The following is a 16,563-nucleotide window of genomic DNA, read 5'->3' as shown; positions in this document are numbered from 1 at the left end:
AGAGGATACAAACAAATGGAAGAACATTCCATGCTCATGGGTAGGAAGAATCAATATCATGAAAATGGCCATACTGCCCAAGGTAATTTATAGATTCAATGCCATTCCCATCAAGCTACCAATGACTTTCTTCACAGAATTGGAAAAAACTACTTTAAAGTTCATATGGAACCAAAAAAGAGCCCGCATCGCCAAGTCAATCCTAAGTCAAAAGAACAAAGCTGGAGGCATCACGCTACCTGACTTCAAACTATACTACAAGGCTACAGTAACCAAAACAGCATGGTACTGGTACCAAAACAGAGATATAGATCAATGGAACAGAACAGAGCCCTCAGAAATAACGCCACATATGTACAACTATCTGATCTTTGACAAACCTGACAAAAACAAGCAATGGGGAAAGGATTCCCTATTGAATAAATGGTGCTGGGAAAACTGGCTAGCCATATGTAGAAAGCTGAAACTGGATCCCTTCCTTATACCTTATACAAAAATAAATTCAAGATGGATTAAAGACTTAAATGTTAGACCTAAAACCATAAAAACTCTAGAAGAAAACCTAGGCATTACCATTCAGGACATAGGCATGGGCAAGGACTTCATGTCTAAAATACCAAAAGCAATGGCAACAAAAGCCAAAATTGACAAATGGGATCTAATTAAACTCAAGAGCTTCTGCACAGCAAAAGAAACTACCATCAGAGTGAACAGGCAACCTACAAAATGGGAGAAAATTTTTGCAACTTACTCATCTGACAAAGGGCTAATATCCAGAATCTACAATGAACTCAAACAAATTTACAAGAAAAAAACAAACAACCCCATCAAAAAGTGGGCGAAGGACATGAACAGACACTTCTCAAAAGAAGACATTTATGCAGCCAACAGACACATGAAAAAATGCTCACCATCACTGGCCATCAAAGAAATGCAAATCAAAACCACAATGAGATACCATCTCACACCAGTCAGAATGGCAATCATTAAAAAGTCAGGAAACAACAGGTGCTGGAGAGGATGTGGAGAAATAGGAACACTTTTCCACTGTTGGTGGGACTGTAAACTAGTTCAACCATTGTGGCAGTCAGTGTGGCAATTCCTCAGGGATCTAGAACTAGAAATACCATTTGACCCAGCCATCCCATTACTGGGTATATACCCAAAGGACTGTAAATCATGCTGCTATAAAGACACATGCACACGTATGTTTATTGCGGCATTATTCACAATAGCAAAGACTTGGAACCAACCCAAATGTCCATCAATGATAGACTGGATTAAGAAAATGTGCACATATACACCATGGAATACTATGCAGCCATAAAAAATGATGAGTTCATGTCATTTGTAGGGACATGGATGAAACTGGAAATCATCATTCTCGGTAAACTATTCCAAGAACAAAAAACCAAACACCGCATATTCTCACTCATAGGTGGGAAATGAACAATGAGAACACATGGACACAGGAAGGGGAACATCACACTCTGGGGACTGTTGTGGGGTGGGGGGAGGGGGGAGGGATAGCACTGGGAGATATACCTAAAGTATAGTAATAATAAATAAAAGAAATCACAAAAACAGAAGAAAAAAGACCAAAAGCTGGTCTTTGAGAAGATTAATAAAACTGATAAACCTCTAGTCAAAATGATCAGGAAACAAGAGAAAAAGTACTAATAAAGGAAATGTCACTACACATACTATAAATATAAAAAGGTGGGGAGGCCGAGGTGGGCAGATCACAAAGTCAGGAGATCGAGACCATCATGGCTAACATGGTGAAACCTCGTCTCTACTAAAAATACAAAAAAATTAGCCGGGCGTGGTGGCAGGTGCCTGTATTCCCAGCTACTTGGGAGGCTGAGGCAGGTGAATGGCGTGAACTCGGGAGGCGGAGCTTGCAGTGGGCCGAGATTGCACCACTGCACTCCAGCCTGGGCGACAGAGCGAGACTGTCTCAAAAAAAATAAATAAAAAATAAATAAATAAAAAGGTGAATAAAGGACTATTATGAACAAATTACTATGAACACATTCTTATATGAAATGGACAAATTCCTGAAAAGACAACCTACCAAACCTAAAATAAAAAGAAACAAACTAAGTAGCCTCATTTTTTTTTTTTTTTTTTTTGTCAGAGACAAGGTCTCACTTTGTCGCCCAGTCTGGAGTGCAATGGCATATAACTTCCATCTCCTAGGCTCAAGCGATCCTCCCCCTTCTCAGCCTCCCAAGTAGCTGGGACAACCAACACATGCCACCATACTTGGCTAAAATAGCCTATATTGATTACAGAAAGTGAATTTATACTTTAAAAGCTTAACCAAAAAGGAAAAATAAAAACAAGCAGATCCAGATGGTTTCACAAGTGAATTCTACCAATATTTAAGAAAGAAATATTACTAACTCAACACAAATCTTCCTAGAAAATTGGTGAGAAGGTAATCAGTCTGAGGCCAGCATTATCCTCATATGAAAATGAGACAAAGACATTACAAGAAACATAGACATAGGTGATAAATTATAAACAAAAACTTAGCAAATCACATCCAACAATTTAAAAAGTAGTAATACATCATGACTAAGAAAATTGTATCCTTAGTCATAACTAGCGAGATTTTATGCAAGGTTGGTGTAATATTTGAAATGTGAAAATCAATCAAAATAACCATATTAACAAACAAAATATGTATCTATTTATCTCAATAGATGCAGAAACAGCATTTGACAAGATCCAACATCCATTCTAACACAGGAATAGAGACAAATTACTTCAGTATGATTTTTTTTAAGTCTTTAAAAAACTACAGCAAACATCATACTTGAAGGTGAAAGACTAAATAAATGCTTTACACCTAAGTTCAGGAACAAGGCAAACCAACATTGTTTGCTCCTCTCACTTCTATTCAATATTATACAGGAGGATCTGGCCAGGGCAATTAGGCAAGAAAAAGAAAAAGAAGGAGAAAAAAAAAGTCACCTAGATTGAAAAGGTAAAAGTAAAACTGTCTTTACACACAGATAACATGATCCTATAAGTATAAAATCCTAAGAAATTCATTTTTAAAAACCAACTAGAGGCCAGGCACGGTGGCTCATGCCCGTAACCCCAGCACTTTGGGAGGCCAAGCAGGCATATCACTTGAGGTCAGGAGTTCAAGACCAGCCTGACCAACATGGTGAAACCCCATCTCTACTGGAAAAATATATATACACAAAAAATAAGCTGGGAGTGGTGGCAGGCACCTGTAGTCCCAGCTACTCAGGAGGCTGAGCCAGGAGAATTGCCTGAACCTGAGAGACAGAGGTTGCAGTGAGCCAAGATGGTGCCACTGTACTCCAGCCTGGGCGACAGAGCAACACACCATGTAAAAAAAACAAAACAAAACAAAAGCCTACTAGAATTAATAAACAAGTTCAGCAAGTCCACAGGATAAAAGTTAATATTCAAAAATCAATTGTATTTATATATATATATACACCAGTAATGAACAATCCAAAAACATCATTTTATTTGTAATGGCCCAATACTGGAAACAACCCAAATGCCTATTAACAGGAAAATGGATAAACAAACTGTAGTAGATCCATACAATAGAGTCCTAATGAGCAATTTTAAAAAGTGAATTACTGATACATGCAACAACATGGATGGATTTCAAAATAACTATTCTGAACAAATTAAGGCAGACAAAATAGAGTGTGTACTGTATGGTTCCTTTTTAAAATATTCTAAGAAATGAAAACCAAACTATACAGTGACAGAAGGCAGTTCAGTAGTTGCCTGGAGATAGAAGATGGAAGATCATAGAGAGGTGGAAGACAGGGATTACAAAAAGGTACTAGGAATTTTTCAGGGGTGAAAGACATGTTCATTATCTTGATTGTAGTAATAATTTCACAGGTGTGTACATATGTCAAAATTTATCAAAATAAATATTTTAAATAGGTGCTGTCTGTTGTATGTTAACTGTATCAAAATGAACCTGTTAAAAAATAAAGAGGGTAAGGGCAATTCTTCTACATGGCAATTAAACACAATATATAATCCTTTATTTGGACCCTGGATCCAAAACAAACAAGGTTATAAAGGACATTTTTGTAATGAATTTGAAAACAGATTATATATTTAATTTTATTAGTGTATAAAAGTTTAATTTCTTGGGCATATTAAATTGGGGTTGTGTTGGAAAATACAGTTCTTAGAAAATATATGCTTAGGTATTTAAAAGGAAATGTTATGATGTTACAATACACTTTCAAGTGCTTCATCAAAAGAAAACTCTATATGTATATGTTCTTACATATATATGTTCATACATATATATATACATAGAAAGAGGGGAAACAGAGACAGCAGAAGCCTAGTCGTGACAAAGTTTTGGCAATTTTTGAATCCAGGTAAAAAGTATGCAGGAGTTCATTATGTTATCATTTCAACTTTTCTACGGGCTTGAAAATTTTTTTAATTAGGTAAAAATTTGATTTTATAAAAATTTCAACTTTCAGCCAGGCATGGTGGCTCACACCTGTAATCCTAGCACTTTGGGAGGCCGAGGTGGGTGGATTACGAGGTCAAGAGATAGAGACCATCCTGGCCAACATGGTGAAACCACGTCTCTACTAAAAATACAAAAATTAGCTGGGTGTGGTGGTGCACACCTATAGTCCCAGCTACTCAGGAGGCTGAGGAGGAGAATTACTTGAACCCGGGAGGTGGAGGCTACAGTGACCCAAGATCACACCACTGCACTCCAGCCTGGCGACAGAGCGAGACTCCATCTCAGGAAAAAAAAAAACAAAACTCAACTTTCAATGGCTTGAAGGTAGGGTCCACATCTTTTTCATTTTTATATCTCTGGCATTTACCAAACAAAAGAAATTCTTATTAAATGAGTGATTAAATGAAGGAATTAATACATAAATGTATTAGTATATAAATATAAAATGATAAGGAATAGATTCAGAATAATTTGATATTGAAATAGTTGCCCCAATAAGGATCATCTGAGACCTTTCTTTCATTTCTTTTTTTGTTTTCCATAGATAGAGAGATAGATGATGGAATACTACTCAGCCATAAAAAAGGAATGAATTAACAGCATTTGCAGTGACCTGGATGAGACTAGAGACTATTATTCTAAGTGAAGTAATTCAGGAACGGAAAACCTGAGTTATGTTCTCACTGATGTGTGGGAGCTAAGCTCTGAGGATGCAAAGGCATAAGAATAATACAGTGGACTTTGGGGATTTGAGGGGAAGAGTGTGAGGCAGGAGCACTCTGTATATACTCTGATATACACCAGTTTCTTTATCCACTTGTTTACTAATGGACATTTGGGTTGGTTCCACGATTTTGCAATTGTGAATTGTGCTGCTATAAACATGCATGTGCAAGTATCTTTTTCATATGACTTCTTTTCCTCTGGGTGGATACCCAGTAGTGGGACTGCTGGATCAAATGGTAGTTCTACTTTTAGTTCTTTAAGAAATCTCCTCTCTGTTTTCCATAGTGGCTGTACTATTTTACATTCCCACCAGCAGTGTAGAAGTGTTCCCTGATCTCCGTATCCATGCCAACATCTATTGTTTTGTTTTGTTTTGTTTTTGTATTATGGCCATTCTTGCAGGAGTAAGGAGGTATCACATTGTGGTTTTGATTTGCATTTCCTGAAAATTAGTGATGTTGAGCATTTTTTCATAGGTTTGTTACCTATTTGTATATCTTCTTTTGAGAATTGTCTATTCATGTCTATTCATGTGCTTAGCCCACTTTTTGATGAGACTGTTAGTTTTTTTCTGATTCGTTGTAGATTCTGGATTTTAGTCCTTTGTTAGGTGTATAGATTGTGAAGATTTCCTCCCACTCTGTTTACTCTGCTGACTCTTCCTTTTGCTGTGCAAAAGCTCTTTAGTTTAATTAGGTCCCAGCTATTTATCTTTGTTCTTATTGTATTTGCTTTTGAGTTTTTGGTCATGAAATACTTGCTTATGCCAACGTCTAGTTTTCTTTCATTTCTTATGGTGACATTCTTTATTTTTATATAATTTTTGTGGAAAAATTCAAACCTATACAAAAGTAGAAAGAATTGTTCAATATCTCCATGTACCTATCAACTGGTTTGAACAATCATCAATTCATGATCAATCATGTTTCATCTATACTTCTATCTATCTACTCCTTATTCTTTAGATAATTTTGAAGCAAACCTCAGATATCACATCACTTCAGCTGTGAATATTTCTGCATTTAACTCAAAAATAAAGAGAACCTCAAAAAAAATCACAATTTCATTAACAATGCTATAATATAACAAGATTTCCTTAATATCAAATATCCTGTCTGGGTAAAATTTCTCAGGTTATCTCATAATTTTAATAGTTGATTTTCAAAAAAGGGCCTAAACAGCATCTATATAAATACATACTAAAATACTAATCCTTACAAATCCCAGGTACTTACAACATAATTTATTCCCACAACCATCCATCACTTCTTCACTGATAAGACATAGGAAAAACAGAAAGGAAGGCTGAGTATTTTGCACACCATTGGTCCAGAAAGACCTCCCACTCGGCTCTCACTCTTACCTGATGATACAAAACAGACTGCAGGTTCAGCAGCTTAAATACTACTTTGTTACTCCTGACACAAACCTTCACTATTCATGACTTTTAAAATTAATTAACAGACTAAAACCCACATTAGAATTATTTCCCATGAACAACAACAGCATTGATGATAGTCAAAGGGAGTTGTTAAGGCACATCATGGCAAACAGTACCTGAATTCCCCCTATTTGCCAGAACCACCAACAAACCTCTGGATGTCTCCTAAGAGATAAATCTCAGAGTATTATTTATTTCCTAATAAATACAATTTAAAAGTTTTTAAAAATATATTATTTCCTTTATATTATTTAGTGCAGATACAAGATATACTATTTAGTGCAGATAATGGATTCACAAAACTGTTTTATGGCTAAACCTAACCATGTGTTTAACCAACTAAAGGTATTCAGAATTTAACCTGCAATAGGAAGGTAAAATCTGTGTATTTTGCATTTAAGTACCTGTTATTTTATGCTGATGTCAAGAAACACTTCTAACTGAAATGCGTTCACTACTTAGTAAAGTGACAGCCCTGAGCAAGAGGCTTTCTTTGCTCACTGCTTCAAGCCAGCATTACCTTAAAGAGTTCATGACTTTGGAAAGAGTTAAACGTAAAAAGAGAAGGGTATCAGCAAAGCTTTTGGAATTGTTTTCCCATTTCCAGCTTTTTATTCCCTCTTTACACTGTTCTCTGTTTCTTCCCTCAACCCTCCTTTCTCTTCCCAGTCATCTGCTAGGCATTTTACAAATGATGGGCTGTTAACGTAATATTGCTACTGGCAAGGATGATCAATGGATGCCAAGCCATTGGATAGAAGGTTGTTGGGGGATAGGTTATTCACACATGCCAATGTATCTCTCCGCAGTTACTTACCAATTACATGGGGTAAAGGTACCTTCACAATGGAGAGATCTGGCAGTCACTACTTGACTTAAGTAATCAAACTTGACTGAGCACTAAGAGTAAGACAAGCCAACTTTATGTGCCTCCCGGTAGGATGCAACATAAAGTATACATCATCATCTATGAAGCAGTCCTGTCAAAAATGTTTGACCTGAATCTAATCAAGCCTCTAGAACTATCCTTAAATTTACATGAAATATAGGGGATAGATCAGGGACAGGTTAAACAGTAGTCATGAGAATGCAATCAGACAATCCAGCATATGAGAAATTTTACAAGAAAACTGGACTCCTGAAAAAAAAAAGTCATGAGTAGAAAGTAGGAGGACTGTTTCAGATGAAAATATTAAGAGTCTACAGACACGACAATCAAATGTGGTATGTTTACTTTGATCAGATCCGGTTCAAAGCAACAACAATGAAGGAAATGATGGACAGAAAAAGAAAAAAACTATTAGATTGGTGCAAAAGTAATTGTGGTTTTTGACATTATTTTCAATGGTGAAAATAGCAATTACTTTTGCACCAACCTGTATAAGAGACATTCTGGGGAGACTAGAATATGGACCGGATATTAGATGATAATAGAGAATTATTTATTGTTAATTTTATTAGAAACGATAATTGCATTGTGGCTTTTTAGAAGAATGTCTTTATTCTCAGCAGATGCAAGCTAAAGCATTTACCGATCAAGAGTATATGATGCCTGAAACATACATTCAAATGATTCTGCCAATGTGGCAGAAGGTTAATACTTGTTGAATCCAGTATGCATATTCACTATCCCATCCTTCTAATTTCTACGTTTGTTTTAATTTTTTTTTAAAGGTTGGAAAAAATAAAATGAGAGGCTGCTTGTTGGGGCTGGACGAGTAGATGTTTTTTTCAATCTGTGTAAATTAAAGTCAGTCCCGATAAAGAATCTGATTAACTACTTTCAGAAAATGGCATGGGATGGCTGGACGCGGTGGCTCACACCTGTAATCCCAGCACTTTGGGAGGCCAAGGCGGGCAGATCACGAAGTCAGGAGATCGAGACCATCCTGGCTAACACGGTGAAACCCCATCTCTACCAAAAATACAAAAAATCAGCCGGGCGTGATGGCGGGCGCCTGTAGTCCCAGCTACTCCACGGGCTGAGGCAGGAGAATGGCGTGAACCTGGGAGGAGGAGCTTGCAGTGAGCCGAGATCGCGCCACTGCACCCCAACCTGGGAGGCAGAGCAAGACTCCGTCTCAAAAAAAAAAAAAAAAGAAAATGGCATGGGGTTGGGGTAGGAGGAATTTCTCTGTGGCTACTTTCTGCTTCCTGCTCTACTTATTCTTTTTAAAAACCCATTGGATATTTACAGATACTTTCCATTCCCTTCTCCTCACTCAGAGCAGACTTCCTTAACCAGCCTACAGGCACTTGACTAGCCTAACTCCTCAAATCTTCTCTTCTTACCTAGACGAACTTGGTCCCTTTTAACTTTTGATTTGACAATCACCTAGGATTCCTTTCATTTTTGGCTCGCCCCAAACTATTACCTTCACCTGATTTGTGGGAGCCACAATCCTTCACCCATGGTTTTTTCTTCTTGGTCAGCTCTTCTTACTTATTCTGACAGAATATTTAGAGGCATTTGCATTTTTATTAAATCTAGTAGAGGTGATTTCCCGTCTATAAGAAGCACTGACATGGGCCATGAACAGCTGTGGATATGTATGTGTTTACTAGTGATGGTAACAGTGATTGGGGGAATCCTTTCACTACCTTTTGTACTTCTTTGTATCAAAGGGTATTTGTATCTAAATGTTTGTTAAGGGAATGAAGGAAAAAAAAGAAACACCTCCAAGTTATTAACTTCAGCTCAATAGGTTAAAATTATTTTGGTTGTCCTCAGCATACATTATAAGTAATAATGAATCAACTAATGTTCAAATTAGTCCAAGTCAATTTAAGATAAAATGCAATATACATGTGCTCCCTCAACATACCACACAGCAATGCACATTTAATGTTTAAGGTGTATTATTTTTAGAATGTTTAAGGTTTATTATTTTAGAATGTTTAAGATGTATTATTTTAGAATGTTTAAGGTGTATTATTTTAAGGTGTATTTAATTTTTAGAAAATTAAAATGATGCTAAATTCATATTGCAAATGAATGTTACATTTTACATTATACTAAACATAAACGAGTGTTCCTTTGTATATAAATTTTAACATTCAAAATTTAAAATATCAGTTTAATTTATACAGCAGGGATCAGGGGTTTGTAGTTTCAGCATTAACTCAGCCTTCCTGCTGGTTTACTACTACTACTACTACTGCTGAACTCCCAGTTATAGGAACTGAACCCTTGAGTCCAAACCCATTTCTTGATCAAATATAGAATTTATCTTACTATAGGAATTATTTCCAGGCCTTGTTTCCCCAAGGCCTGTCTTCTCTAATTGGATGCTCTGTGTTAGATTGTGATTGTAAATAACTTTTCTAAGACCTTCCAATGTCTAAAGTAATGACTCTGGATGCCAGACAAATATCTGAGTAGCTATTGTAAGCACCCCACAGTCTCTAGGGCCCATTCCAAAAGTGTCCTAATCTGGCCCATGCAGGTGAACTAAGGTTCTGACATAAAGCCTATATATGTTGGAAAAATTTGCCATTACAGCTCGTCATCCTTGTAAAGAGTAAATAACTCCACAAAACAACTCCTATTTCCACAAAAACAGAAGCAGTTTGAAACATAAATTTTTCAAAAATAAAATTTTATACTTTTTCATTTAAATATGAGTATAAACACAGTTTTGAGTATAAAAGTTTACCTATCTCTCATGTGTGAAGTGGATATATAAAAGTACTTATTTTAAAAATAACTATATATTCTGTAGGATTTAATGTGAGAAATCAAATTCTTGAAAACAGAAAAATACTATCATGAATACCTTTAGAAAGACAACTAAGCTTGTATAATTTTTAAAAAAGATTCAAATAATTCACTTCTTACAATTTATTACGAGTATGATCTTCAGATTCTCTCATTGCCTTCCAACTATTAATACAATACTAAATGGTGTTTCATCTGAATCAAGAGTAAAGAATAATGATTTTCCAAAATCTTTTCTAATATAAGTATTAGGTACAAGAATTAAAACTTTGACATCAGAATTAGATTTTGCTTTTAAAAAAATAAACTATATCATTAAAAACAGATATCAAAGACTTGAAATTAATTATGTATTTCTTTTTCTAACTAATAATTCTCCAACAGATTAAACCTAGTGCGAAATACACAGCATAGCTGGATTACAATATGGTTGCTGTGGATGAAGTCAGATATGGATATTTGCAATGTAATTTAATTAACTTGAGAATGCTAGCCAAGCATGAAGCAATGAACTTTATAAAATTAACTATTTTGACAGATTAAGAAGTAATGTTTAATGTATATTTTTAAACTATTCTTGATGATTTAGCAAGGGATCCCTTGTGAAAAAGCTAAATTTTGCAAGAGAGTGAGACTTAGAGTTCTCAAGTTAGTGAACCAGACTGTAAGCTCCTTGAATGCCTGGCAAATATTGTTTTGAATCTCAGTAACTTAAACATAGCAAGTGCCCAGTAAATATTTCTTGGCTATCTAAAGCACTCCTAAAATAACAAAGGAATAATAATTAGGTATAGGAAGTTTGAAAATCTATGAAATAATCACATAATGTTGGAACTTAAATCCAGGACTATCTGACTCCAAAGCCTGTGCTCTTTCATTTCTTTCTTTGCTTCACTAAAATAATTTAGATAATTTAAAGATAAAAGCATTTCAAAAGACATATCTACATTAATAGAGACCATAATCTCAAAGTCTTGGCTGAGTTGCATGACAAATAAGTAAGGAAACTGTGAATATGCATACAACTTCCCTAGTAAATTGGGGGGAGCGGGGAGAGAAGGAGACACAAAGTAAATGTTGGGGTAAGAAGGGGAGGAGGAAGAGAGAGAAGGGGGACAAACAGGGAGACCAAGGGAGAGGAAGGCAGAAGATAAAGAAGAGGGGAAAAGGAGAGAGAAAGGAAGGAGAAGAGAAAGAACTGCATTTAAATCAGTATCACTTCTAGTGTACTGGGAATAACAACAATATTTTCACTGTGCAAGATACAGCCAAATGGAGGAGCTGTTTACTTCATTTACTATGACAAAACAACTAGAATGTTTAACAAATAAAAGATAAAGAGAAAATGTAGAGAAAGATAAATTTAAGAACCAAAGTAAAATAGAGATTCTAATAAAGGCTTTATTTAGCTAGAAAGAAAATTAACAAAACAAAAAGAAAAATCCTCCAACTTTTATAAAGAAAAAATGTATAAATATGAGCGGTTTAGGCACATTTAAACATAAGCAAAATATTGCCCAATTATAGCAACAGCCAAAGAAGTTTCTGTTCATAAACTATGCTTAATCTTTACTGAAATCTAACATTTCAAAATTTAGATACAGAATCACTTAAGTACTTAATAAGAAATTATAACCATAAATCTCTGTTTGAGACATAAATACGCTTCTCTTTCCATTTATTTTTAAGACTTCTTATGAAAATTTTAGGGCAATATAGACACATAAAATTAAGCTATAAAGAGAACATAATGCTATAAAATGATGTGGTTTTAATGACTTTTAAATAATACAGGTAAAAAAGATTTTAAAAGTTTCTAAATAAATATACTCCTATTTTTCTTACTTAAGCAAGAGAGAAAATTTTAAACATCCCTTCAATTCTATTACACATGCTACATAATTCCATTTAGTATGAACCATTCGAAAATACTTTGAGTCATTTAAAGCAATGGAAAATTAGTAAGACTTACTACACAGTTTGACAATTAGCCAATGTGGGTTTATTTTGAGTTTTTTATATGTGAAATGCTCTAAATGAAATCATTCCACTACTTACAAAGATAACTTTCAAACAGGAAGAATAAAAATCACCTTACTAAGTAAACAATTTTTAAAATTTTGCCTTACCTTTAGCTAAAGCTTCTTTATATTTCTCTTTGGCAGAATTCATTTCTTTTATTAATTGTCTATAGCTGCATTTTAACTTCTCCAATTCTGTTTTTGTAACCTATCAAAGAAACAAAATGCATAAATGTATTAAATTGTTTAAATTTAAATTACTCAAGAACTTAAATTCCAAAGTATTAACTGATGTGTATTTTACTACTTACAGGTCAGAGTTGTTCTTTAATATACAACTACAGAAAATAAACTACAAGTATGTTTTAAAAATCAGTACTAAATTCAATAGCATGTGAAAACAAATAAACTTTTTTAAAAGAATAGCAAATCAGGCCAGGCACGGTGGCTCACGCCTGTAACCAGCACTTTGGGAGGCTAAAACAAGCAGATCGCTTGAGGTTAGTAATTCACGACCAGCCTGGCCAACACAGCAAAACCCTGTCTCTACCAAAAATACCAAAAAAGGACCCAGGCTGTGGTGGCGCATGCCTATAATCCCAGCTATTTGGGAGGATGAGGCACAAGAATTGCTTGAACCTGGGAGGCAGAGGTTGCAGTGAGCCAAGATCACACCACTGCACTCCAGCCTGGCTGAAACTTGACTCAAATAAAAAAGGAGGCGGGAGGGGCGCAAATGAAGAATAACACTGCCATTATCTAAAATTAAAAAAAAATTAACTTGGTATATGCAGAAATATTTTCTGTAATTAAACAAACAATTAAAATATTTATTATTTCTATGGAACAATGAAACAAATACAAGTCCTTGACTGTAGTTAAAAAGTCATTTAAATGCAATTTAAGGAAAAAATACATGTCCCAGATATTGTCTACAAATCTTCAAATTTGCCATTTGAGAAGATTAAGAAACAGAAAGCATCAAAACCTTGCAAAAGGGGTTATCAGCAACTTGGAAGATAATCTCAAACCCCTTTTAAAAAAATTCTGTATCACCGATGTTCTTGATGACACAGACGATGACACTGTGTGAATAAACAAAAATAACTACAATATAAATAAAAATGCGTTCAAATCATTCTCCATTCAAGAAAAAACTCACTGGTTAACTTTGTAAAACTATTTGGTAAAAGACTGATACCAAACTTTTTTTTCTTTTTTTTTTTTGAGACAGAATCTCGCTCTGTTGCCCAGGCTGTTAGGGCAGCGGCATGATCTAAGCTCACTGCAGCCTCTGCCTCCAGTGTTCAAGCAATTCTCATGCCTCAGCCTCCCAAGTGGCTGGGGTCACAGACGTGCACCACCGCACCTGGCTAATTTTTGTATTTTTAGTAGAGACGGGGTTTCACCGTGTTGCCCAGGCTGGTCTTGAACTCCTGACCTCAGGCGATCTGCCCACCTTGGCCTCCCAAAGTGCTGGGATTACAGGCATGAGCCACCACACCCAGCCAGAAAACTTTTTTAATAGATTGATCAGGTTGACAACACTGGAACCAATTAGTCAAGTTTCACATAATAAAAAGATAAATCAACATTATATACCTCCTGATATAAAACTGCAAGAAGTGTATACCACCACCTATGATGTATTCTTGCCCAAAATACACAGCCAGAATCTTATCAAGTCTCTAGATTTAAATTCCAATTTACAGAAAAAATTAAAGATGAAGGAATATGTGAAATCACATCATAAGATGCTAAGAGAAAAATCCAAAATGAAGGAAATTCAATTATGTAGAGCAAATTACCTAGTTTCTGCCATAAATAAATGGCATTTTATTAAACACTGTGCAGGAAAGAGAACCTACATATTTTTTAAAAGTATCATTCAAATGCAAGGTATAGATGGTATCTGGATCCTGATTGAAACCAACCAACTATAAAAAAACATTTAAACAACAACCATTTCAACAAAAAGTATTCGATAACATGAAGGAATTATTATTTTTAGGCAAATTAACGATATTGTAGTTACATTTTTTTTTTTTTTTTTTGAGATGGAGTCTCGCTCTGTTGCCCAGGCTGGAGTGCAGTGGTGCGATCTCCGCTCACTACAACCTCCACCTTCCAGGTTCACGCCATTCTCCTGCCTCAGCCTCTCGAGTAGCTGGGACTACAGGCACCCGCCAGTACACCCAGCTAATTTTTTGTATTTTTAGTAGAGACGGGGTTTCACCCTGTTAGCCAGGATGGTCTCGATCTCCTGACCTCGTGATCCGCCTTCCTCGGCCTCCCAAAGTGCTGGGATTACAGGTGTGAGGTACCACGTCCAGCCTGTAGTTACATTTTTAGCTATATAGTCTAAAATATTTATGGATAAAATTATATATTTAAAATGATCCAACGTAAAAAAAAAAGTGGGTGGGAGTACAGAAAAAACGGTGACTATTCAGGTGATGGGTAGGTGGAAGTTCATTTTACTATCCTCTCTTGTTTTATACATTTACAAATTTCTATAATAAAAATAATTTGAAAAAAGTCATTCAGAAGAGACAGACTCTGAATGTAGGGAAAATGAGGGATACGTAAATTTAAGAATACCAAAAGTAATTCTGCCTGTATTTTCTTTTTTATTTGTGCAAAGTATTAGATAAAACAAATTTATTTTTAAAAGTCTCAAAGAACTATTTCAGTAAATAAAAACTAAAAATCCTAAGTGATAAGAAAGCTTTGTGTCATAGTTTAATTGGGAGCCTCTTTTTTCTTTCTTAAGAGTATATACAGTAACAGTATATATATCCTATAATCAATGTTTTATGTTCAATAAGATATTACTTATTAGAGACCATAAACCTATTTCTTTTTGGGAAATAATGAATAAACAATTTTTAAAGCCAAATAAGGTAAAATATTTCTGTGAATTTGAAAAACAATTTCAAGAAAGAACTTCAATATGGAAAAACGAACCTTGATCATCTCTGCCTCTATCTGCTGATGAACACCTATGTAACTTTTCTTCACCTGCTGCTTGTCCTTAATCATCATGGTGAGCCTGTGTAAAGGTCCAGAGTTCAAGTCCTCTGCATGTGTCTTCATTATCCTACTAAGTTGTTCTGTCTGCTGAATCATAAGTAGCCAAGACTTAAAAAAAAAAAAAAAAAAAGAAACAAAATTAACATTTGCATTAAAGGTTTCCATTTAGCTGTGCTTTAAGAGTTCAAAACTTTAAATATTTAGTTGTACGTAAATTATTACATTAATATAAAAAATAGGTTTCTGGCAACTGTTCAAAGATCTATGAATGGTTCATATTTAACGTCTTCAACTTCAACTACACGTGCTTCAAAATTCTATAATCAGAGACAACACAGAAAACTAAGAAAAAGATTAGGGGACTCTTTAAGAGTCCACACTTGCAGTCTTCATTTGATCACTTCTCATTTCTTTTCCAGCACACTGAAATATTGCTCTGCCACACAATTCTAATGCCCCACTACGGTCTTCAGTTCCTAATGGTCAAATGCAACAGACATTGTCCCATCCACATCTTAACCTGCCTCTCTCTGTGGCATCTGATCCTGCTGACTCAACTTCATTCTGAAACTGTCTTTTGTGGAGGCTCGCTTAGCTTCCTATCTCCAACATTCCTGGCTTGTTTTCCTCCCTTTCTAAAATTTCCTTTTCAATCTTTGGTACCTGTTCTTTTGTTGCCTGTGAGAATACTGGTATTCTATGGATTTCTATCTATAGCCCTATTCTCTTCCTAACAAATACCTTTACCTCTCAATAGTTCTTCCAGCACAATACACCAAAGGGCACAACACACTGCCTCAATAGCAAGAGGCACAAAATTGTAGGTTTGGGATCAGTGGGCATATGGAAACTGCTAGAAGAACAAATCGTTTATTAGTTAGACTTCCTGACATATACATACTTAAAAAAAAAAAAAGGAACAGAGGAATCCTCTTCACTATAGTATTCAATATTCTATTCAGAAACAATATTGAAGACCTATGATACGGTGGATCCAAAAGATATTTTTTAAATGGGCAAAGTTTGGTTTCAGATACTGACAAGAATAATTTTCTACTCTATTATTTTTTATCCGTGAATGAACAGAATTATTTTCTTTCTGTTAATACTCCAATGTAAT

General features: G+C 35.2%; 1 protein-coding gene across 14 annotated transcripts in view; it reads right to left on the bottom strand.

Annotated features, from left to right (window-relative positions):
- The window catches only part of FER (FER tyrosine kinase), a 461,370-nt gene that overhangs the window by 364,309 nt on the left and 80,498 nt on the right, over window positions 1-16,563 (bottom strand). For 13 of the 14 annotated variants that reach the window (XR_008502853.2, XM_054489923.2, XM_063665113.1 and 10 more), the window contains 2 exons: window positions 15,378-15,551; window positions 12,519-12,618 (listed from right to left, as the gene is read on the bottom strand). Coding sequence is in view for 13 of the 14 variants with exons in the window: in XM_054489923.2 (XP_054345898.1) it covers window positions 12,519-12,618; window positions 15,378-15,551 (274 nt within the window). In the remaining variant the exon portion in view is untranslated. Of the gene's footprint in view, window positions 1-2,124; window positions 6,072-12,518; window positions 12,619-15,377; window positions 15,552-16,563 lie in introns of those variants that run through there. The other variant, XM_063665121.1, reaches the window with a different exon arrangement.

Source organism: Pongo pygmaeus, chromosome 4 (genome assembly GCF_028885625.2).
Source record: "Pongo pygmaeus isolate AG05252 chromosome 4, NHGRI_mPonPyg2-v2.0_pri, whole genome shotgun sequence".
NCBI classification, from domain to species: Eukaryota; Metazoa; Chordata; class Mammalia; order Primates; family Hominidae; genus Pongo; species Pongo pygmaeus.
The sequence above is the reverse complement of the archived record's forward strand: the minus strand, read 5'-3'. Positions and strand labels throughout refer to the sequence as shown.